The sequence below is a fragment of the Leucoraja erinacea genome, chromosome 5, assembly GCF_028641065.1.
Source record: "Leucoraja erinacea ecotype New England chromosome 5, Leri_hhj_1, whole genome shotgun sequence".
Classification (NCBI taxonomy): Eukaryota; Metazoa; Chordata; class Chondrichthyes; order Rajiformes; family Rajidae; genus Leucoraja; species Leucoraja erinaceus.
In genome coordinates this window covers 91,491,253-91,516,743 of record NC_073381.1, presented here as the reverse complement: position 1 = coordinate 91,516,743, position 25,491 = coordinate 91,491,253, and the positions used below count along the sequence as shown (strand labels likewise).

The 25,491-nt window shown below is 46.7% G+C and overlaps 2 protein-coding genes across 2 annotated transcripts in view; one reads left to right on the top strand and one right to left on the bottom strand.

Moving 5' to 3' along the window:
• Positions 1-6,730, top strand: part of LOC129697559 (28S ribosomal protein S18a, mitochondrial-like) — a 97,538-nt gene extending 90,808 nt beyond the window's left edge. Inside the window, exon 6 of the mRNA XM_055636226.1 lies at positions 6,489-6,730. Within this exon, the coding sequence (XP_055492201.1) occupies positions 6,489-6,633 (145 nt within the window). The 3' untranslated portion in view covers positions 6,634-6,730. The remainder of the gene's footprint in view (positions 1-6,488) is intronic.
• Positions 6,731-6,741: 11 nt separating this feature from the next.
• The window catches only part of rsph9 (radial spoke head component 9), a 63,973-nt gene continuing 45,223 nt past the window's right edge, over positions 6,742-25,491 (bottom strand). Inside the window, exon 5 of the mRNA XM_055636225.1 lies at positions 6,742-7,054. Within this exon, the coding sequence (XP_055492200.1) occupies positions 6,894-7,054 (161 nt within the window). The 3' untranslated portion in view covers positions 6,742-6,893. The remainder of the gene's footprint in view (positions 7,055-25,491) is intronic.

Genomic DNA, 25,491 nt, shown 5'->3' with positions numbered 1-25,491 from the left:
GTTGTTACAGTGAAGCACATTTCATATGGATGTCAACTTGCTCACACTCCTATTTAAAAGGTTTTACGCCATTGAATTAGACGAGTCATACGCACAGAGTCTATTCCTGTTGGGATTATTTGCGGGATTGTGTGCGACCAACATTTGTCACCCAGCAGATGAGGTCACTGGAAATCAAACATAAAAAAAAGGCTGCAGATGCTGGAAAGCTGAAGTAAAAAGCACTGAAAATGTTGAGCAGGATGCACTAAGTGCTGGAGCAACAGCAGGTCAGGCAGCATCTCTTGAGAACGTGGATAGGTGATGTTTCGGTTCGAGGTCCAGCATCTGCAGTTCTTTGTTTCAACATTTGCTGCTACCTAGGTGAGCAGGTTGGACAAAGTTGGATTGTTTTCCCTGGAACGGTGAATGCTGAGGGTAATGCAAATGGCAGAATTATCTGGTAAGTCTCATGCAGAATACTTGGCCCACTAATACCTTAAGAACATACGACTCGGTTAGGCTGCATCTGGAGTTTAGGTTGCCCCTTTACAGGACTGATGTGGAGGCTTTGGAGAGGGTGCAGAGAAGGAGTTTCCCAGATGCTGCCTGGGGATTAGAGGGTATTAGCTACAGGGAGAGTTTGGACAAACTTGGGTTATTTGCTCTGGAACGCCGGAGGTTGAGGGGAGACCTGATAAGGGCCTGTCCCACTTACATGACCTTTTCGGCGACTGCTGGCAACCGTCATAGGTTGCCGAAAATATTCAACATGTTGAAAATTCAGCGGAGACCAGAAAGACGCTACGACTCTTTGGAGACATCTCACAACCATAGGAGACCTCACGACCATACACGCGACCCCTGGCGACATGTCGCGGGAGACATCTTGCAACCATAGGAGACCTCACGACCGTACAGACTGTAGGGTTGTGAGAGGTCTCCAAAGAGTCTTTCTGGTCGCCGCTGAATTTTCAACATGTTGAAAATTTTCGGCGACCTATGACAGGTGCCGGCAGTCGCCGAAAAAGTCGAGTAAGTGGGACAGCCCCTTACAGATGTGTATAAAATTATGAGAGGCAAAGACGGTAGACAGTCAGAACCTTTCCAGGGTGGGAATGTCATAGACGTGACAGCATAGCTTTAAGGTGAGGGGCAAATTTGAAAAAGAGATGTGCGGGGGCAAGTGTTTTACACAGAGGGCAGTGGGTGCCTGGAGTAAGTTGCCAAGAGTGGTGGTGGAGGCACATATGACAGTGATGTTTAAGAGACTTTTACAGAGGCATGTGGAAGTGCAGGTGATGAAGGGATATGGATCACGTGAATGTAATGAATGTAGAGGAGATTAGTTTAACGAGGCTGTGAAAAGTTACAGGGAGAAGGCAGGAGAATGGGGTTGAGAGGGAAACATAGATCAGCTAGTGTTGAATGGTGAAGTAGACTCGATGGGCTGAATGGCCTAATTCTGCTTTTCTGTGTTATAGTCTTATCAAATTGGTCACGTACATTGTGGGCAAAGTATTCTTGGGTTTTCCTGTTCTGTGTGTTCTAAGACATAGATTGGTAAATCTAGATCCCAGGATGGAAATATCAAAGACTAAACGCCCTGTCCCACTGTACGAGTTCATTCAAAGAGTTCTCCCGAGTTTGCCCTGATTCGAACTCAGAGATTTACGGTAATGGCCGCTCGTCAGTACTCGGGGCTCTCGTGGACATTTTTCAACATGTTGAAAAATCTTCACGAGTCTTCCCGAGCTTACCGCGTTTCCTGAGTACCTGCCGTTAGCGTTACGAGCCGCTAAGAGACGTCCCCCAGCTCCGACGTACCCGCTACGTTCATTCTCCGTGCTTACCACGAGTTTGATTTTTTTTTTAAAACTCAGGAGAGCACTTGAATGAACTCGTACAGTGGGAAAAGGGTATTAGAGGCCTAGCTTTAAGGTGAGAGGGGCAAAGTTTAAAAGAGATGTGTAGGGGCTACTTCTTTTACACAGAGGGTGGTGGAAGTACCTGGAATGTACTATCAGGGGTGGTGGTGGAGGCAGATACCAAAGTGGCGTTTAAGAGGCTTTTGCGTAGCATATGGATCTGCAGGGAATAGAGGGATATGAATTATCTGCAGGCATTTAAGTATTAGACACATAGAAAATACGTGCAGGAATAGGCCATTTGGCCCATCGAGCCATTCAATATGATCTTGGCTGATCGTCCAAAATCAGTACCCCGTTCCTGCATTTTCCCCCATATCCGTTCATTCCATTAGCCCTAAGAGCTAAATCTAACTCTCTCTTGAAAATATCCAGTGAATTGGCCTCCACTGCCTTCTGTGGCAGATAATTCCACGGATTCACAACCCTCTGGGTGAAAGATGTTTTTCCTTATCTTAGTCCTAAATGGCCTACCCCTTATTCTTAAACTGTGACCCCTGGCTCTGGACTCCCCCAACCTCGGGAACAATTTTCCTGCATCTAGCCTGTCCAATCCCTTAAGAATGTTATATGTTTCTATAAGATATCCTCTCAACCTTCCAAATGCCAGTTAATATAAGCCCATTTGATCCATTCTTTCATCATATGTCAGTCCCGCCATCCCGGGAATTAATCTATGCTGCTCCCTCAATAGCAAGATTGTCCTTCCTCAAATGTGGAGACCAAAATTGTGCACAATACTCCAGGTGTGGTCTCACCAGGGCCATGTACAACTGCAGTAGAACCTCCTTGCTCCTATACTCAAATCATCTCGCTATGAAGGCCAACATGCCATTAGCTTTCTTCACTGCCTGCTGTACCTGCATGCTTACTTTCAGTGACTGATGTACAAGGACATCCACGTCTCGTTGCGCCTCCCTTTTTCCTAATCTGACACCATTCAGATAATCTGAATCAGATAGGTCTGAAGAAGGGTCTCGAAGCCCATTCCTTCTCTCCAGAGATGATGCCTGGCCTGCTGAGTTATTCCAGCATTTTGTGTCTCCCATTCAGATGATAATCTGCCTTCTTGTTCTTGCCACCAAATAGGTCTTGGCATCATGTTCAACATGGCCATTGTGGGCCAAAGAGCCTGTTCCCGTGCTGTGCTGTTCTATACAACACCATCAGCATTGCTTTCATCAAGTTGAGTTTTAGTTTAGTTTATTGTCATGTGTACTGAGATACAGTGAAAAGCTTTTGTTGCGTGCATCCACTACCTACATACTCGGGGGTAATTTACACTAAGCCAATTAATCTTCAAACCTGCACGTCTTCTGGACTTGCGTGGAATCCGGAGCAACCGGAGGAAACCAACATGGTCACCGGGAGAACATGTAAACTCCATAATGTGGGGCTGAGGATAGGATCAACCCCGGGTCTCTGACGCTGTGAGGCAGTGGCTCTACCAGCTGTGCCACTGTGAAGCACAGTGGCTATGTGGAGCTGAGAGATTGAACAGCAAGCAATTCCATGGAATGCATGGCTTCCATGGCAAGAGGGCAAAATACATTGCAATAGGATCAATGCATAGTCCAAGGGTAGGGGGAATGGGAACCAGAGGAGATAAGTTTAAGGTGAAACATAGAAACATAGAAAATAGCTGCAGGAGTAGGCCATTCGGCCCTTCTAGCCTGCACCGCCATTCAATATGATCATGGCTGATCATCCAACTCAGTATCCTGTACCTGCCTTCTCTCCATACCCCCTGATCCCTTTAGCCACAAGGGCCACATCTAACTCCCTCTTAAATATAGCCAATGAACTGGCCTCAAGTACTAATGTGGCAGAGAATTCCAGAAATTCACCACTCTCTCTGTGAAAAATGTTTTCCTCATTTCGGTCCTAAAAGATTTCCCCCTTATCCTTAAACTGTGACCTCTTGTTCTGGACATCCCCAACATTGGGAACAATCTCCCTGCATCTAGCCTGTCCAACCCCTTAAGAATTTTGTAAGTTTCTATAAGATCCCCCCTCAATCTTCTAAATTCTAGCGAGTACAAGCCCAGTCTATCCAGTCTTTCCTCATATGAAAGTCCTGACATCCCAGGAATCAGTCTGGTGAATCTTCTCTGTACTCCCTCTATGGCAAGAATGTCCTTCCTCAGATTAGGAGACCAAAACTGTACGCAATACTCCAGGTGTGGTCTCACCAAGACCCTGTACAACTGCAGTAGAACCTCCCTGCTCCCTGAAGGGGGAAAGATTTTATAGGAACCTGAGGGGCAACTTTTTTTACATAAAGGGCATTGAGGCAGGTAATATCACTACGTTTAAGAAACATTTAGACAGGTACATGGATAGGATAGGTTTAGAGGGATGTGGGTCAAATGTTGGCAGGTGGTCCTAGTGTAGATGGGGCATGTTGGTCGGCGTGGGCAGGTTGGGCTGAAGAGCCTGTTTCGAGGCTGTATAAATCTCTAACCTTGAGAAAGAAATTGATTCTGACAGGCTGAAAAGGCAGCGACTAAGTGCAGGAAAAGCAGATCTTAACTTTACAATGCATCGTGAGGTGACCGAGGAAATTTGTTTGTGCTTAAAGTCGACATAAACGGACCGTTATTCCTCTATGTTAGTTGCGGGGGACAGGTTAAGTTGGGCTTTATAGTGAATTAAACGTATTTTATTGAAGACCAGCTAAATAACCAGCTGCTCCCATGTTATTCTTATTTTACATATATCTTTTATAAGCTCCTGTAATGACCTGCGAAAGCTGATTCACTTTTTAAAAGCAGAGGAAGCTATTTTCACTGAGGTTATTAATGACCGGTTTAATGGTGAGACGGAAGGTATTTTGAAAAACAGTCATTAATATCTGTCATTTACCGATGGTGTACCAAGCCGCTGCCGACTGGCTGATTTATCGCACATCCAGGCGTGCATCACTTGTTACTCAATAAAACTCCAGCGGCTGCTCTCCCGTTGCCTGAAGTCGTCATCTGGGCAGGAGTATCAGAGTTCAGTTGCTGGTTGTTCTTCTCCATTGTAACAAGCAAGGTAGTGAAGCCGGCCCCGTTTCCTTTTCGCCAGAGAGGCTGCCTGCACTGCTTGCTGAGTTATTCCAGCTTCCAGCAGTCTTATCATCGGTTGAAGATTTGCGTCAAGTATCTTGTTCCTGATCGCTTTCCTGAGACATAAGACACGGGAACAGAATTAAGCCGTTCGGCCCATCGTCCTCTGAAGTATCGTATGAGCACCAGAGCCACACAGCGTGGAAACGGCCCTTTGGCCCAACATGTCCCATCTACACTAGTTGCACCCACCTGCTTTTCGCCCATATCCCTCTAAACCTACCCTATCCATGTACCTGTCTAAATGCTTCTTAAACGTTGCAACAGTCCTTCCCTCTACTACCTCCTCCGCCACCTCGTTCCATACGCCCACCACACTTTGGTAAAAAAGTTACTCTTTGGGTTCCTATTAAATCTTTCCCCCCTCATCTTAAACCCATGCCCTCTGGTTCTCGACTCACTTACTCTGGGAAAAAGATTATATTCCTCTCATGATTTTGCACAGATTAGATTTAAAGCGTAGAACAGTGCAGCAGAGGAACAGGCCCTTTGGCCCACAATGTCTTCGCCAAACTGATTCCAAGACCAACTCTAATCTGCCTGTACGTGATCCATACCCCTCCATCCCCTGCTTATCCATGTGCCTATCCAAAAGTCTTTTAAACGCCACAATTGTATCTGACTCCACCACCAACCCCAGCAGCGCTAGAGGCCCGGGTTCGATCCTGACTTCCGCTGCCATCTGTGTGGAGTTTGCACGTTCTCCAGGGGCTCCAGTTTCAACACACATCCCAAAGACGTGCGGGTTTGCAGGTTAATTGGCCTGTGTAAAATTGCCCTTAGTGTGCAGGAAGTGGATGCCAAAGTGGGATAACATAGAACTAGTGTGAATGGGTGATTGATGGTCGGTGTGGACGTGGTGGGCTTCCAGTTCCTCTCCCTTACTTTCGGCGACTGCCGGCACCGGTCATAGGTCATTGCGGGTCGCCAGAAATTTTCAACATGTTGAAAATCCAGCGACGACCAGAACAAGGTATGGATCTTTGGGCGACTACTCACGACCATACAGGCTTCACATGTCGCCAGGGTGTCGCCTGTATGGTGTTGAGTATTCTCCTCAGTCGCCCAAAGAGTCATAGCGTCTTTTCATAGCGTCTTTCTGGTCGCCGCTGGATTTTCAACATGTTGAAATTTTTTGGCGAGTTTGTACGTTCTCCCTGTGACCATGTGGGTTTTCTCAGAGATCTTCGGTTTCCTCCCACACTCACAAGACGTGCAGGTTTGTAGGTTAATTGGCTTGGTATAAGTGTAAATTGTCCCTAATGTGTGTAGGGTAGTGTTAATGTGCGGGGATCGCTGGTCGGTGCGGACTCGGTGGTCCGAAGTGCCTGGGTCTGGGCTGTATCTCTAAACTAAACTAAACACAAGAGGCTACACACATCAGTGTATATCCTGTGCATCATTATGAGCAACACAATTTTTAAAATGTAACAATTTGGCAATTTAAAATATATATTTATGTTTTTTGCAGATATTTAACTCGGTGGTCGATTGAATCAGTGAAGCCCATTTGGAAGAAAGGCCTCAAGTGGTGTAAGGTACGCATGCCCGTGGGAGATCCAATAATGAAGAACAACGTTGTCTATGGGAAGAAGCCATGTTTCATGAAGCACTGATGTGGAGGCTGACTAACCCAAGCCACTTGCTGCTCAGCGTCGCAGCATCTGCACTCCCTTGCGTCTCTGCTTGCCGTGAACTTTTATTGAGAAACAGACACGAGCAAGCAGATTGAAACAACATTTATTCGGACCCAGAGGGTTTGTTGTTATTAAAGTGTACACTTTACAGGGGACGGGGATATCATCTGTAATTTGATTAAAGCAATGAAGAATTGACCAAGCCAAGTCTCGCTGTGTTTTTGTTGGGGTTGGGGGTGTCATATCATGAAGGGGAAGTCTATGTTCTTCTCGCCCATCCCCATGTAGATGTGGCCGAACTGAGTGGTTTCAGGCACGTGGAAGAAGGCGTAGCCAGGCCACAGGACGTTTCGGAGAATGACCAGCTTGTTGCCTTTCTCGTACTGCAGACTCCAGAACACTGTAAACACAAAACACACGCTGCGTCACTGGTCACTGGCAGCCATATATTTCAATGGGGAACTTGAAAAGTAGTCCACCAAATAGAAAAAGTAGGGAAAAACATAAATCATAAGCTCTTTCAAAGGCACACTGTGGTGCGATGGACCATTTATTCACCACTTTGACCACACAATAAGACCTCATGCTTCAGTAAGACAATTAACGTGGCCGCATGTTTAGTTTAGTTTGGAGATAGAGCGCGGAAACAGGCCCTTCGGCCCATTGAGTCTGCGTCGACCAGCAATCGCCCCGTATTCTAGTAATAGCCTAAACACTAGGAATCTAGGAACTTTATTGTCATTCAAATCTTTCGGTCTGAACGAAATTTTGTTGCCTTGCAGTCATACATATAATAAAATAGCAAAACACACAATAAACACAAATTTAACATCCACACTGTGAAGGCAACAAGTCTTAAGTCTTTAATAGCCTAAACACCATGGACAATTTGAAATTTTACCGAAGCCAATTAACCTACAAACCTGCATGTCTTTGGAGTGTGGGAGGAAACCAGAGCACCCGGAGAAAACCCACAAGGTCACGGGTAGAATTACAAACTCTGTACAGACAGCATCCGTAGTCAGTATCGAACCCAGGTCTCTGTCGCTGTGTGGCAGCAACTCTACCGCTGTGCCACCGCGCCAGCCTGCTTCTTTACTAACGGACTAGGGAGGGTGAAAGACAAGGGTATATATTTGGATAGACCAGAGATCTTGATGCGTGTGACTGACAGGGGAGGCACTCCAAGGTGCAAATATCAGACAAGAGGGCGTAAGTGTTAAAGTGAGAGAGGCAAAGTTTAAAGGAGATGCGCGGAGCAAGTCTTGCACAGAGAGTGGTGTGGTGGATGACGAGTGCACAGCCAGGTGGTGGTGGAGGCAGATACGATAGGCATATAAGAGGATAGGCACAAAATGCTGGAGTAACATAGCAGGACAGGCAGCATCTCTGTAGCGAAGGAATGGGTCAAGACCCTTCTTCAGACTTGAAGGCATTTAAGAGGCTTTGAGATAGGCACATGGATATGGATCAGACTCGGGCAGCGGAGATTAGTTTATCTTGGTATCATGTTCACCACAGACATTGTGGGCCGAAGGGCTTGTGCTGTGCTGTTCTATGTTCTACCAGGGGCCCTGATATGGAGAATCAGCCTTCTTTAGGTCTGGGGGGTGCAGCTGTAATCCGCTCCCCCGACTCAAAAGCCAGGTTTACATTTTAATTTCAGCCACTGCTGGTGATTTTGCTCACCCGGCCTTGAATCCCTTGGAACGCAGCTGGCCGAAGGACCTTAATTAAATGAATATCCCATTTGTGTTTTGCTTCAAGGGAGAATTTAAGACATAAAACCGTCAGAGTTGTACCTGCCACTTTATCTAATAAAATCCCTGGGTAATATAAGACTTAATTGGAATGAAAAGTGCACTCCTGTGCAGGAGATGTTCAGAAATAATAACTTCCAAAACAGATACGCTTTTCAAAGTGTATGGCTGAAATTAAAATGTACACTGCCCTCATAAAATGAGCACCTCCACGTATGAAAGAGTTTTACTTTGCTGAGGGAGGGATGCTACACCTGAGAATGCCATGCACACACAGGCTGTTTATTGTGTTGCTGTAAAACAGAGCATCGATTGAAGAATGATGCTCCAGTGGTGGATTTATTTAATCAGCTCAACATCCCTTATTCCACTCTCAAAACATAATGGATTATTGCCATTAGCAGATGGACGCGTTGATAGTAAGCCTTTTATATGGAAAATGTTCTGCAAAGCACTCCCATTTTGGAACAACCTGACATTTAGAGCTGAACTAAAAGCACAACTTTATTGGCCAGACCGTCGCTGAAAGGAATTACCAGTGGGTTAACAAACTGAGAGCCGCAGCTGGTGTTTACTACATGTTCAAAGGTCATCGGATCAATTTCCATGGGTAATCTCTTAATATAGACACTGCACAAGGTGGGGGCAGGAACATACAATGAGATTTGGTGATGGGGAGGTGAATGTAGAAAGTCCTGTCAAACGAAAAAACAAGAAACAGGCCAGCACGGTGGTGCAGCGGTAGAGTTGCTGCCTTACAGCGCCAGAGACCCGGGGACTACGAGTGCTGTGTGTACGGAGTTCATACGTTCTCCCTGTAACCCGCGTGGGTTTTCTCCAGGAGCTCGTTTCCTCCCACACTCCAAAGATGTGCATGTTTGTAGGTTAATTGGCCCAAGTGTGTTATAGCATTGTGTTAGTGTGTGGGGATCACTGGTCGGTGCGGACACCGTGGGCTGAAGGGCCTGTTTCCGTGCTGTATCGCTAAACTACATTAAACAAAGCTCTGGACGTTTTCTCAGGAACGTCTTAAGGTTCAGATTTTAATCCCTTCATCTAAATCATTGATGTATATTGTAAATAACTGCGGTCCCAGCACCGAGCCTTGCTGGATCCCCACTAGTCACTGCCTGCCATTCTGAAAGGGACCCCTTAATCCCTACTCTTTGTTTCCTGTTTGCCAACCAATTTTCTATCCATGACAGTACCCTACCCCTAATACCGTGTGCTATAATTTTGCCCACTAATCTCCTATATGGGACCTTACCAAATGCTTTCTGAAAGTCCAGGTAGACAACATCCATTGGCTTTCCCTTGTCCATTTTCCTAGTTACATCCTAAAAAAATTCCAGAAGAATAGTCAAGCATGATTTCCCCTTCGTAAATCCATGCTGACTCGGGCCGATCCTGTTACTGCTATCCAAATGTGTCGCTATTTCATCTTTTATAATTGACTCCAGCATTTTCTCCACCACCAATGTCAGGCTAACTGGTCTATAATTCCCTGTTTTCTCTCTCCCACCTTTCTTAAAAAGTGGGATAACATTAGCTACCCTCCAATCCACAGGAACTGATCCTGAATCTGTAAAACATTGGAAAATGATCACCAACATTGGAAAAGTGCAGGGAATGGAGGGATTTGGATCGCGTACAGGCAGATGAGAGTAGACACAAAATGCTGGACAGGTTGAAGAAGGGCCTTGACTCGAAACGTCACCCATTCCTTCTCTCCAGAGATGCTGCCTGTCCCGCTGAGTTACTCCAGCATTTTGTGCCTACCTTCCAGTTCAACCAGCAAGTGCAGTTCTTTCCTGTACATGGAGATGTCAGTTTAACTGCAGATCATGTTTGGCGCAAATATTATGTGGCGAATGGCCCATTCCTGTGCTGTTCTGTTCCATCTTCTGTTCTAAAGCTAATCTTGTGAGAACAATGAAAGCAAGTGAAGGTCTTCTGTCTGCTGTGTTAAGCTTGAAATCTCCAGCTACAAGGCCTTTACTTGCAATGCATACTAACGGTCTTAAATCCTCTTTGCTGCAATTTTAAATGCGAAATTGTTCTCCTGGGGAGGTTAAGTGAAAACTAGGGGATCTATCGCAGTCGCTGCCTCAAAAAGGCTAGCAGTATCATCAAAGACCCGCACCATCCTGGCCATTCACTCATCTCCCAGCCACCTTCAGGTAGAAGGTACAGGAGCCTGAAGACTGCAACGACCAAGTTCCGGAATAGCTACTCCCCCACAGCCATCAGGCTATTAAACTTGGCTCGGACAAAACTCTGAACATTAATAGCCAATTATCTGTTATTTGCACTTCATCTGTTTATTTATTCATGTGTGTATATATTTATATGATGATATATGGACACACTGATCTGTTCTGTAGTAAATGCCTACTATGTTGTGTTGTGCTGAAACAAAGCAAGAATTTCATTGTCCTATCAGGGGCACATGGCAATAAGCTCACTTGAACTTGAACTTGAATCTGGAGTGGAGGAGAATTGTTTCAACATCAAGAACCGGCACCCTCAAGCATGTTGGAGACACATCAGGACATGCTGCCTGACCCTTCGGCCCACAATATCTTTGCCGGACCTGATGCCAAGACCATCTCTAATCTGCCTGCACATAATTCATGTCTTCTCAATCATTCCCTGTATATCCTCAGTTCAGTTCCGTTTAGTTTATTGTCACGGGTACTGGGCTACAGCAAAAAGCTTTTTGTTGCGTGCTATCCAGTCAGCAGAAAGGCAATACATGGTTACAATCGATCCATTTACAGTGTATAGATACATGGAAAGGGAATAACGTTTAGTGCAAGGTAAAGCCAGCAAAGTCCGATCAAGAATAGTTCGAGGATCATAGTTCAGCACTGTTCTCTGTTTGTGGTAGGATGATTCAGTTCCCTGATAACAGCTGGGAAGAAACTGTCCCTGAATCTGGAGGTGTGTGTTTTCACACTACCTTTTGCCTGATGGGAGTGGGGAGAAGAGGGAGTGGCCAGGGTGCGACTCGTCCTTGATTATGCTGCTGGCCTTGCCGAGGCAGCGTGAGGTATAAATGGAATCAATAGAAGGGAGGTTGGTTTGTGTCTATCTAAAAGCCTAAACGTCACTATCATATCTGCCTCCACCACCACCTTCCAAGCACATTCCAAGCACTCTGCACCCGTGGAAAAGAAACTTATCCTGCACATCTATATTACTAAAACTCTTCTCTTGTTTGTGTGTATACATGTGTATGTGTCATCTGGGCACAATCTGGTTAATGCCTATTTTCTTCCAAACGCTAGGCCACAACCTTTCCATTTTCACACATCCTACTCACATTTTGCCCCTGGAGGCGATAAACATCTTTCTGTCGCGTTTCCCCCTATATTTCTGAACTTTTTGATCCTTGAAAATAAAAAAAAAAAACAGCCCAAACGCACTTATTTTGAGAAAAAATAAATCCGAGTGACGTCAGAATGCACTCGCAAGGCAGGACGGTACACTCCGGGAGGGAGGGGCACTACAGCGCTTGCAGTGAACGAGTAGTGGCGGCGGCTACCGGCTGCCCAGTGCCTGGTGGGGAGGCTGCTGCCTCGGGCCGTGCCCGGTGACTGGGCCTGGGCTGGAGCCGAGCCTTGAGCTGGAGTGGTGGGCCGAGCCCGGGGCTTGGAATGGGGCTGTGACCGGGGCCAAGAAAGAAGTCGCTGATGGAACCAAGGACGAGCCTGGGTCCAGGGTCAGGGACGGTGAAGTCAGAACCTGCACTGGAGCCTAGGCGGCGGCCGAGCTGACGGCTGGAGGCTGCCGCTGGAACCAAGGACCAGCCTGGGTCTACCGCCAGGGATGGGTCGAGTACGAGAACCAGGCCCAGTTCCAAGCTCTGGCATTGCTCTACGACCTGGGTGGGTCCTGGGGCAGGGAATGGGAGGGGAGGAAGATGAGGGAAATGAGGGGGAGGGAGATGGGGTAGGGTCTTTACCCCCCTCCCTCCATGCCCCTCACCCTCTCTATCCTCCACTCCCTCCCTCTACCCTCCCTCTCTACTCCCCTCCCTCTCCCTCTCTACTCCCTCTCTCCCCTCCCTCACTACCCTTCCACCTCCCTCTCTACCCCCTCCCTCTCCCTCTCTACCCCCCTCTCCCTCCCTCTCTACCCCCCTTCCTCTCTACCACCCCTCCTCTCTACCACCCCTCCTCTCTACCACCACTCCCTCTACAACCCATCTTCCTCTCTAGGGAGTGGTGAGTATTGGGACTTGTGGGTGAGTGGTGGAATAATGCGTTTGGGGACCGGCCCTCTCCCCCCCCCCCCCCCCCCCCCGCATTGGTCTAGTCTCCTTTAAAATTTGCCCCTTCTCATCTTAAAACTATGCCCTCTTGTCTTTGACATTGGCATCCTGCGCAAAAGGATCTGGCTCCCTACCCTATCTATGCTTCCCATGATTTTATATACTTACTAGACTAAGTGGAACCCATTGGGTCCCAGCTTCACACGGGAGGGCTGGTCCCCCAATGCAACCCATTTCCCAACGCAATATTCCACCATGGTGTGGGAGAGGGATTGTGTGGGGATGGGGGGTGGTGTGGGGGGTGTGGGGGGGGGTGGGTGTGGGTAGGGGGTGGTGGGGGGGGAGGGGTGTGAGGGCAGGGGGCACCACACAGCGGCTTGAAACATAGAGGGGGGAGTAGGCCAGGGGGGATCATGGCTGAGGGACTCCATATACCCCCTGATCCCCTTACTCAGCGGGCACCGGCCGCGGCACCACACAGCGACTTTCCCGACTCCACACAGCGGCTTACCCAACACCATACCGCACCTCCCGACCACACAGCGGCTTTCCCGACTCCACTCTTGCGGACTCAATCAGCACTTGTGGACTCAGCTCCGCCTCCGGGGTTTTATTCTCCAGTGGGTGCCGGAAGGGGCGTTACCTTCATGGTGACTGACAGGCAAGAAGACCTATCTGCTGATCTCACGAGTTTTTAAACCTTCATAACTTTTGTAATCTTCCACCGATCGGAACAAATATTGGTGCGCTTGGAGGAGAGCAGAACGGCGAGTAATATGGCGAAAAAATCCTAGCGATAAAGGGTACCGTTTTTGCGCAAGTTTTTTCTAAAAGCAAACCGGAAGTGGTCAAGATGAGAATTTTAGTAATAGTATTGATAGAAGATAGAAGATAGATAGATATCAGGTCTTCCCTCAATATCAAGCATTCAAAACAAAACAATCCCAAGTCTGTCCAACTTCTCTTTACAGGTGATACCCTCTAATCCATGCAGCACTCTGGTATTTAGAAACAAAGAACTGCAGATGCTGGTTTAATACACGAAAGATCACAAAAGTGCTGGAGTAACTCAGCAGGTCAGGCAGCATCTCTGCATAAAAAATGGATAGGTGATGTTTCGGGTCAGGACCCTTCTTCAGACTGATTATAGTACTCAGTACTCAGATATTTCTTCCAGCACTTCGTACTGTGCTCGATTCCAGCATCTGCAGTCTCTGGTGCCCCCAACGTTTAGACAGGGTGGTGAATCTGTAGAATTCATTGCAACAGAAGGCTGCGGAGGTCGTCAATTTTTAAGGCAGAGATAGATAGATTCTTGATTAGTACGGATGCAGGGGTTATGGGGAGAAGGCAGGAGAATGGGGAGAGATAGATCAGCCACGATTGAATGGCTTGATGGGGGCCGAATGGCGTGATTCTGTTCCTATCACTTATGACCTTATGTACTCTTGGATCCCAAACTACAGCCTGATAGGAACAGAAATGGCCCTTCCATTGTTTGAGTGCTTGCAGCTGAATTACTAGCACAGTCAAATTACCTTTTAAAGCTTTTTTCTTAAAAGGTAGTGAAAATCTAAGCAATTAATAACTATTGATGTAGTTAAAAGCTCAAAAGAAGCTGCCCGCTTTCATTTGGTGAGTTTTGTGTTTAATCAAGGGAAGGTGAGGGGACACTCTCTACCTTAGCCACCTGTTCACAGCAGATCAAAGTGCCTTTGAAACAGCATCGCCACTGTTGAGCCACACTCCACTTCCCCTTCTCCCTTCACCACCTGCTCCTTTCACCGTCTCCGAGTGAAGTGTTTATTTACGGGCTGATCGTTGACTAATGGTCCCACACCATCGGGCAATCCTCAGCACCAGGTGCTCCGCGCTGGTGCATGCAAGCTTCTTTTAACTGTTCTGCGTCCAGAATTGTTCAAATGGATGGCCACTCAGAAGCTGGATCCCAGGATGGAAATATCAAAGACTAAGAGGCATAACTTTGTGCGAGGGGCAAAGTTTAAAATAGATGTGTAGGGGCTAATTCGTTTACGCAGAGTGGGTGAAGGTGCCTGGAACGTGCTGCCAAGGGTGGTGGTGGAGGCAGATCCGATAGTGGCATTTAAGAGGCTTTTAGCTAAACATATGGATATGTGGGGAATGGAGGATTATATGCAGGCAGATCAGGGTTGGTCTTGGCATCATGCTCAGCACAGACATTGTGGGAAAGGGGCCTGTTTCTGTGCTGTACGGTTTTATGTTCCATTCAACACCATCAACACTGCTCTCATCAAGAAGGATCTCGACTTGAAACGTCACCCATTCCTTCTCTCCGGAGATAATCCCTGTCCCGCTGAGTTACTCCGGAATTTTGTGTCCACCTTTGTACTGCTTTCATCAAGTTGAGTTGAGTTTGAATGAGTTTAGTTGAGTTTATTGTCACTTGTATCGAGGTACAGTGAAAAGTTTTTGTTGTGTGCTAACCAGTCAGCAAAAAGACAATACATGATTACAATCAAGTGTACAGATACTGATAAAGGGAATAACGTGTATAACATTTAGTGTAAGATAAAGCCAGTAAAGTGCAATCAAAGATAGTCCGCAGGTCTCATGGATAGTAGTGTACGATCAATCTCTAGTTGTGGTAGGATGGTTCAGTTGCCTGATAACAGCTGGGAAGAAACTGTCCCTGAATCTGGAGATGTGCGTTTTCACACTTCTATACCTTTTGCCTGATGGGAGAGGGGAGAAGAGGGAGCGGCCAAGGTGCGACTTGTCCATGATGATGCTGCTGGCCTTGCCGAGGCAGCGTGAGATATAAATGGAGTCAATGGAAGGGAGATCGGTTTGTGTGATGGTCTGGGCTGCGTCCACAATTGTCTGAAGCACTGCATGGTAGCAGTCTCAACCCAAAATGTCAGCATTCCATGTTCTCCAGAGATGCTGTCTGACCCGTTGAGCTACCCCAGCACTTTGTATCTTTTTTTTTTGTAAACCAGCGTCTGCAGTTCCTTGTATCCATCTTTCTGGTAAATCTCCATGGTGACCTCTCTGAAGCCTCCACATCCTTCCTGTAATGGGGTGATCAGAACAGCACCCAAAAACTCCAAATGCAGCCTAACCTAAGTCCTATAAGGTGGCATCATGACTTCCTGACTTTTGAATTGATTGAATTATAGAAACATAGAAAATAGGTGCAGAAGGAGGCTATTCGGCCCTTCAAGCCAGCACCGCCATTCATTGTGATCATGGCTGACCGTCCCCAATCAATAATAATAAGCCTGCCTTCTCCCCATATCCCTCGACTCCACTAGCCCCTAGAGCTCTATCTAACTCTCCCTTAAATCCATCCAGTGACTTGGCCTCCACTGCCCTCTGTGGCAGGGAATTGCACAAATTCACAACTCTCTGGGTGAAAACGTTTTTTTTCACCTCAGTCTTAAATGACCTCCCCTTTATTCTAAGACTATGGCCCCTGGTTCTGGAGTTTCTGTAACCCTCCCCAGCTTGGCAACAGTTGCTTTTCGAGCTGAAAACAATCAAAGTTCCACAAAGTCTTTCAAATTTGGGCTTGCATTTCCCTTGGCATTTCAGCCCCAAATTAATCAAGGCACTTTACTGGAGTGTTTGTGAGCTTAGCAGCTCAGAGCAAACCCTTGTAGAATTAACAAAAAAAATCTGTGTGCTGCCAAGAGCCGGTCACCAAATTCCACGGCCTTTCAAATTCTGCCCAGAAAGATTATTGCATTATTCCACAATCCAAACAGCTAGACAGCAAAGCAGAAACTTTTTTAAAACAAGGGAATTCTTATTATAAATAATAGCTTATCAATGGGGAGATGTTCTGGAAATCCATTTTGACAGCAAACTGTTTCTTAAGAGTTCCCGAAGGTTTATTCCTTTGGCAGGTACTCAATTCTGTGAAGAACTTCAGGTTTAAAATGTAGCTCTTCGCGATTTTAAAGTGTGCTCCCATCGTTTCCCCACATCTCAACAAAACTATAAAAGGGTTTGATTGACACAGTTCAGGTCATAGAGTTATACAGCAGGGAAACAGGCTCTTTGCCCAAATGCCCAATCTAAGCTAGTCACATTTGTGCACATTTCACCCATATCCTCCTAAACCTTTTCTGTCTATGTACCCGCTCAAATGTCTTTTGCATGCTATTATTGTACCTACCTCAACTACGGCCACTGGTAGCTTATATATTCACCATCCTCTGTGAAAAAAAGGTGCCCGTCAGATTCCTATTAAATCTTTCCCCCTATTCCTATGTCCTCGTTCTTGATCTATATCCCTCATTATTATCTTGTACACCTCTACTAGATCACCCCTCAGTCTCCTGCGCTCCAAGGAATAAAGTGCTAGCCTGCACGACCTCTTCCTATAGCCCAGGCCCTTGGTTGAAAGCAGTTTGCTTTGTTGATCTTCAGACTTCACTCCTATTCTTGCCGTGTTTTGTGTTTTGGAACTTATGGATGTTTTCTGATGACGCGGGAGGTGACGTTGCAGCGGCTGTGAATGGTCCTCCCGCGCCCCCTTAAGTTCTGTGGTTATTTCGGGAAGCGGGCAACACGGTGACCTCGACGCGTGGAAGCAGAGGGGCGGCTGCTGGCTTGCGGTGGCAGCTGGAGGCGGCCGCTGGAGGCCCTATCGCAGCCGGGCGAGTGAGTGGGTCAAGTCCATTCTGCGGCATCGGCTCAGCACGGCGGTGGGAGGAGCCAGTGCAGCCAGGACACCGAGAAGAAGTGAGAAATGTAAGAATTTCACGCCTCCGTGCCAAGATCGGACTTTTCAGAGAGGATCTTCACAAGCTTACAAGTTAGAGGAGTAGAATTAGGCCACTGGCCCATCTAGTCCGTTCCACCATTCAATCATGGCTGATCTCTGCCTCCTAATCCCATTTTCCTGCCTTCTCCCCATAACCATTGACACCCATGCTAATCGAGAATTTGTCTATCTGCCAAAAAAATATCCACTAACTTGGTCTCCATAGCCCTCTGTGGCAATGTGTTCCACTGATTAACTACCCTCTGATTTTACTTCGGAGTCACGTGAGTAACTACGTGAAGAAGCCCGCTAGGACGCATGCGTTTCATTACGCTACACGCATTGCGAAACGTCAGACGCGTTGGAAGGACGTTCCCCCGCGGCGGCAATTTGAAAAGCCGCTATTGCAGGTAAGATTTCTTACTCTGCCGTCTTTTTGCCCACTACAGGAGAGAGGCAAAATGCAGGGCTGCAACAAAGCTGGTCAGGGAGGACCGCGAACCAGCGGACAGCCAGCTAAGCAGCCGTCGGCACCAGATCACCCGCAGTGGGATCAGCTGTGCCCTGTGTAGCCGCCGCTCCGGTCAAATCAACGCGGCCGGGCGGCAGGCAAAACACAAAACAAACAGAGTCGTGGACTCGGAGGAGTCCGAATCTGATACACCACGGGAAGCCAGCGACCGAGAGCGCTGGACCCGTATGGAACGGTGTTTGGAGCATCTGCTCCAGCGTGACCGGCTCCGGGATTTGGAGTCAGGCCACTGTGGGCACTATATCAAACCCACAGCAGCACCTTTTCAAGGGCTGCACAATGTCTCCCACCTTATCAGAGGGGAGCACCTCGAGTCAGTTCTGGGCTGACTTGGAAGAGGGGGCCGCGGAAGAAAACACCAGGGCGTGCATGGGGTGCAGGGTGAAGAAAATTTGCTGGATATGGTGGTAAGCTTCATGCAGCCAGACCAAACAGGGGCAAACCTGGAGCCTAAGCTTGCAACAAGCATTGACTACATGTCACTGAACCAGCTACAGGAACAGGCTGTGCTGGATACAACACAGACATTTAACACCAGGAAACTGCATTTCCCTGAATGTGTCAATTGTCAACAGCTGCATCTGGAAGCACATCGGGCCAGGGGTCAGAAGCATGGATGTGGAGCTTCAAAAAGTCCTGAAGTTACTAACTTCAGGAATAACCGCTTTTTGCCCGTACGGTGGCACCACGGCCATGTCCCAAGACCAACAGGACGCGCAGGCACTGCCATGCAACACCTCATGCAGCACGAATTAAATAGCGTTAGAAAAAGTGCCATACAGCCAACGCTAAATCCAAAATTCGCGGGGGTGTGTAAGTCTGGAGCCACCAAACCGTCCATTCTCCTGTTCGGAGGCAACTTGTCAAAGCAGGTAAAGGAGCTGGACGAAGAAGCCAGAACTTTGGGGTTAATTAAAGGATCAAACCACCCTGCTAAAACCCACCATAGCCTACGACAACACCCCTACGCACCCACTGGCAGAACTGGTGAAATTTCGAGGGCTCGGCACTCTAAACATGAGTCTTTTAGGCCATGGCCCAAGCCGACTCTCCTGGAAGATGCGGGAAACCCCAATAACACCAGCAACCAACCCGAAGAGCCAACTACCAACACAGCAACGGAAGAACCTCCGGAAGAAGTAGTCCTGCCACTGGTAACAATGGAGGTAGGGGGTCTGGTTCCCCAAATAATATGGGAAGCATGGAGGTTGGGGGAAGGCTGTATTGGTTTTTAAATGCATGGAGCATGCTAACATCCGATACTTCGGTCTTAAGCAGTATCCAGGGATATGCCATAGAGTTTGTACACCAAAACAGCTCTCCAGTTCAACACAAACCAAACCGAGAATTTGTGCTCTCTGATTGGGAAAAAACAGAAGCACAAGTTGAACTGGAGCGACTTTACATAAAAGGTATAATTCAGACAACACAACACGATCCATTAGAATTCTCGTCCAATATATGTACTAAAACCAAAAAAGATGGTGGTTGTCGCATCATCATAGATCTGACAAATTGAATACATTTGTACAATATATTCACTTCAAAATGGAAACCTTTGTTACTGCTAAACAACTAATTTCCAAAGGGTACTTCATGGGTAGCATCGATTTAAAAGATGCATACTATTCAGTACCCATACGAGGTGACCACAGATGTTACTTAAAATTTAACTGGATGGGACAACCTTGGCAATATAAAGCGCTGCCAAATGGGCTAACATCAGCCCCCAGGCTATTCACAAAAATTTTAAAACCAGGCCTAGCGTTTCTACGCAAACGCAAACAAATGGTTATGGCATATTTGGATGACATACTCATGTGGGCATAACTTTGGAATTGGCCATACTAACTGTAACAGCCACAAAAACAGTTGTTTGAAAAACTGGGATTTATCATCCATCCAATTAAATCTAAACTAACACCATCCACTACTATGGACTACTTGGGATTCACCATTGATTCAGTTCACAACGGTGACACTACCCAAGGGAAAGGCCAGAGAAATAATAGAGGTTGTAGCAACCTCATTGACATCACAAATCCATCCATCAGGTTGGTAGCCAAAGTAATTGGTAAAATGGTGGCTGCTTTCCCAGCCACACAATTTGGATTACATTAGCAAAACGTACAAGAGAGCTAAAATTCAAGCTCTAAAAAATCAATGCAGGTCACTTTAACAGACCTATGAGACTACCAATTAAAGCCAAAACGGAGCTAAAATGGTGGATCGATAACATCTGGCTTTGTTCCAAACCTATCATTGTCAGTAACCCTTCGATGGTACTACAAACGGATGCCAGTGCACTGGGGTGGGGAGCCACCAATACCATCACCAGCTGTGGAGATAGATGGACAGTGCAGGAGGCATCCTTCTTACTGACACTGGGTATAAATTACTTGGAAATGTTGGGTGCAGTTCATGGACTTACACACCACCAGCATGTTAGATTACAAATAGACAATACCACTGTGGTAGCATACATCAACCACATGGGCGGCAACAAATCGATATCATGTGACAATCTCGCTAATTCAATTTGGCAATGGTGCATCCAGAGAAATATTTGGATATCAGCCACTTACCTACCACGGAGACTAAGTTTAGTGGCAGACACCAGGTCACGCAAATTTAATGAAAACACCGAATGGATGTTAAACAAAACAGTGTTTGCTGAAATCACAGCAAAATACGGGAAACCGGATATCGATCTTGTCGCATTTAGAAGATATCTAACTATGTTTCATGGGAACCAGACCCTGGGGCAACGGCAACAGATGCATTTTTGTTGCATTGGGGGAAATGGTTTATTTACGCATTCCTTCCTTCCTGCCTCATCAGTCGGGTATGAAGGAAAATACAACAAGACTTTGCGTCTGGTATTTGGTAGTACCCGATTGGCCTACTCAATCATGATTCCCAGTGGTGCAAAACATGGTATTCGAACCATGTATTACAATCCCACACAGACCAGATCTACTACTACATCCCGTGACGGGATAGCCATCCAAGCCATAAAGCTGGAACCTGCTAATTTGTAGAGTTTTAAAAACACCGCTTCTACAACTGGGACTCACGGACCGGACAGCAAACATCATCTCGGCGGCCCAAAGAGAGTCAACCAAGAAGCAATATCTGGTCTGCATCAGAAAGTGGGAAACGTACTACCATAAGAACAAACCACCAACAGAAATATCAACATTCCATCTGTTCTGGAATATCTGGCAGGCCTCCACTATGGTGAAGGGCTCAGCTACAGTGCCATCAACAGCGCCAGAAGTGCCCTGTCGACATACCTATGGCAAGGGACAGAGCGTTACACGGTAGGGACTCACCCTCTGGTAACCAAGCTCATGAGGGGAATATTTAACACAAACCCCCCAAAAAAAAACAGGTACTCCCATATATGGAATGTAAGCATTGTCCTGAAAGCACTCAGGAACTGGTCACCAGCATCTACCCTGTCCCCATACAGACTAACGTTTTAAAAAACAGTCATGGTAATGGCACTGGTCATGGCACAGAGGGTTCAGTCACTGCACAGACTGGACAACATGACCTCCTCACCTGACGATATTACGTTCCATATTTACGAACTAGTAAAACAGAACAGACAGGGATCAGCAGGCCTCAATATCCAATGTAGGTCATACCCTGCAGATGACCGCCTCTGTATAGTTAAACATCTATCACTATACATGGTGAAAACTAAAAACCTGAGAGGCAATGAGAAGGGACTGCTGATCAGCCATAAGAAACCTCACAAAAAAGTGACGGTCCAAACGATCTCGAGATGGCTGAAAAAGGTACTGACGCGGGCTGGGGTGGATACTAATGTGTTCAAATCTCATTCCACCAGGGCCGCAGCTACATCAGCGGCAGTACGACTGGATGTGCCCATGGACCAAGTCCTCGAAGCAGCAGGATGGTCAGGGGAAAGAACTTTCCAGTTATTTTATAACAAACCAGTGAGAGAGACTGGAACATTTTCAGAAAGAATTTTAAACTCTGTAAATTAATTAAAACCCATAAATAGGGTTTTATTTGTGTTAATACCTTTTATGATTTCAATAACGAATCATGTGCAATTATGTTAACACTATTCCTCCCACAGTCAAGGCAAACGTGTGCATGGACGTTTCTACGGTATGAGATCACAGAGCTTTGAAGTCTTCACGTAGTCACTCACGTGACTCCGAAGTAAAATAGTAAGATTAAACGAGAACTTACCAGTTTGAAGTTTGATCTATATTTTATGAGGAGTTACGATGAGGGATTACGTGCACTCCGCTCCCACCCAGATCATATATACTTAACTGGTACCTCTTCTCTAATCTTACTATGTTTTGTCATTACAGTTATCTGTAATCTCACACCGCTGCTTTGAAGAATGACACGCATGACTGGTAAGTTCTCGTTTAATCTTACTATTAAAGAAGTTCCTCCTAACTTCCTTTTTAAAAGAGCGCCCTTTAATTCTGAAGCTATGACCTCTGATCCTAGACTCTCCCACCAGTGGAAACATCCTTTCCACATCCACTCTATCTGTGCCTTTCATTATTCTGCAATTTCAATGAGGTCCCCCCTCGACCTGAACTCCAGTGAGTACAGGCCCAGTGCTGTAAAATGCTCATCATATGTTAACCCCTTCATTCCTGGAATCATTCTTGTAAACCTCCTCTGGACCCACTCCAGAGCCAGCACAGCCTTCCTCAGATATGGTGCCCAAATTTGCTCACAGTTCTCCAAATGCGGCCTGACCAGCGCCTTATAGAGCCTCAACATTACATCCCTATTTTTGTATTTCCAGTCCTCTTGATATAAATGAGTGTTGAATTTGCCTTCCTTACTACCGATTCGACTTGCAAATTAACTTTTTGGGAGTCACTCCCAAGTCCCTTTGTACCTCCGTTTTCTGGATTCTCTCTCCATTTATAAAATAGTCTTTATTCGCCTTTATTCTTGGAAATTGCAATATGGCGCCAGGACATGGCGACTCTGCATGCTGTTGCACTAGAGGATCTATTATACTCTACATACGTACAGGATGGAGGTGGAGCTGCTCACAGGTTGGTGCAAATCCCACAACCTCATTCTTAACGTGGGAAAAACTAAGGAGATGGTGGTTGACTTCAGGAGGGCGGGGAAACATCACCATGCATCTCTGCACATCGACGGAGCTGATGTGGAAAGGGTCAGCAGCATGAAGTTCTTGGGACTACACCTGTCTGGTGACCTGACGTCCACGGCCAACACCACAGCTCTGGTCAAGAGAGCCCAGCAGCGACTTCACCCCCTCCGAAGACTACGGAAAGCAGGCCTCCCCACCACACATCTACGGACTTTTTACAGGGGGACTGTCGAGAGCACACTGACATACGGCATCACTTCCTGGTTCGGGAGCTGCAAGGCGTACGAACGGCACCAACTGGACAGGATAGTGAAGACCGCAAGCAGGATTATTGGTGCTCCACTCCCCTTCCTGCTAGACATATACAAGAAGAGATGCATCAACAGAGCCATCTCCATCATCAAAGACCCTTACCACCCATCACATGACTTTTTCACCATCCTCCCATCTGGGAAGAGGTACAGGAGCATTAGCTGCAAAACCAGCAGGATGCTCCTCAGCTTCTTCCCACAGGCTATAAGACTGTTAAATGGACTTTCCCCCCTGCCAAGTATCGCGCACAAACCCCCCACACTGCAGCAGAGCCACTGTTGTGCCGCTGCCGGTCGGAACGGCTGTTATTGAATGTTATTAGAGGGTTAAATTGTTCATGACTGTATTTTAATTTTAATTGCTATTTATTTTGTAACGAAAACTGAACGGACACTGGTTGAGAAACGTTTTTTTGTTTCCTCTGAGTATGCGAATACTCAGGAAATGACAATAAAGATTTACAATTAATTTCGGTTTGACTGAATGGCATGCAGAAAAGGCTTTTCACTGTATCTTTATAGGTGGCAATAACAAACAAAACTGAACTACACTAAGGAGCGTAGGAAGGAACTGCAGATGTTGATTTACATTGAAGAAGTCTGAAGAAGGGTCTTGACCCGAAACATCACCCATTCAGGTTAGTTCTTCTGTCTGCCTTTATTCACTTCAGTTTTGAGCAAGCAGTTTGATTTCAGTTTTTTTTTGCATTGCCAATAAATTTGAGAAAAACATAAGTTATTTTTTGCTTAAACTAGTTATCAGAAAAATATATTATGTTTGCCTTGTGAACGAGAAAGAAAGAGTTTAATAAAGATATATATTTTTTATGTTTGAGTTCCCTGAGACATGAAGATTGTTTCAAGGGTTCCGCAAGCGAAAAAAGGTTGAGAAACGCTGCTGAGAAATTAAACTATTAAACTTCTGAGAAGGAATTCTGCTCCCCCTTCCTTATCTGGAAAGGAAGGAATATACCAAGGCCTACAAACCCGCGCGACTTTGGGAAATGGGAGGAAACTGGAGCACCCGGGGGAAACCCGCATGTTCATACAGGGACCGTGCATCTTCTCATCCTCAGACTCTGGAATCGGCTGCCTTTTGTTCTATCACCTCCTGCCTCTGTCGCTATCTCCACCCTTCCGTCTCCCATCTGACTGCAATCGTCCAATTAACCTCTTCTTGTCACCACAGAAACGCACTCTTAACTGCTTCCAAGTGCAGTTCTGATCGCCCCATTACAGGAAAGCTTTGGAGAGGGTGCAGAGGAGGTTTCCGCAATGATGATAGCCACAAGGTGATAGCCGCAGCAGGTCAGGCAGCATCTCTGGAGAAAAAGAATGGGTGACGTTTCGGATCGGGAATGATGCCTGGATTCGGGCGTATTAGCTCTAAGGAGAAGTTAATCAAGCTTGGATTGTTTTCTCTGGCACAAAAGAGGTTAAGGGGAGACCTGATAGAAGTATATAAAATTATGATTAGCATATGCTAATAATAATAATAATAAATTTTATTTGTGGGCGCCATTCAAAAGTCTCAAGGCCACCTTACAGAATTTAACAAGAGTAAAAAACATATAATCGGAGTAAAATAAATAATAAAGACATCACCAATACACAAATACACATCTAAGAGGTTTTTCCGGTGGGCGGCGCGACTCTGGTCAGCAGCGGCCTCTGCAGTCTGTCCGCGTTTTATTATTTTCTGTCTGTGTTTTAATGTAGTTTTGTTATTTTTGTTGGGTGTGTGTGTGTGTGTGGGGGGGGGGGGTGGGGGTGGGGGGTGGGGTGGGAGGGGGGGGGAAAACTTTTTAAATCTCTCCCTGCACTGGAGACCCGACCTTTTCTCGTCGGGTTTCCGTTGGGGCCGCAACGAGGAGCGGCCTCCAACAGGAAGAAGCCGGGGACTCTGGTGCTACGACTCACCGTCGCCGTCGCGGGGCTGGCCGAGTCCGGAGCTGGTGGAGCGGTGGAGGAGCGCTGCTGTTGCTGTTGCTGCTGCTGCTGCTGCTACCGGAGAGTCGGAGGCTCCAACGGCAGGTCTGTGGACGGCGGCACCGGGAGTCCGCGGCTCCCTGGA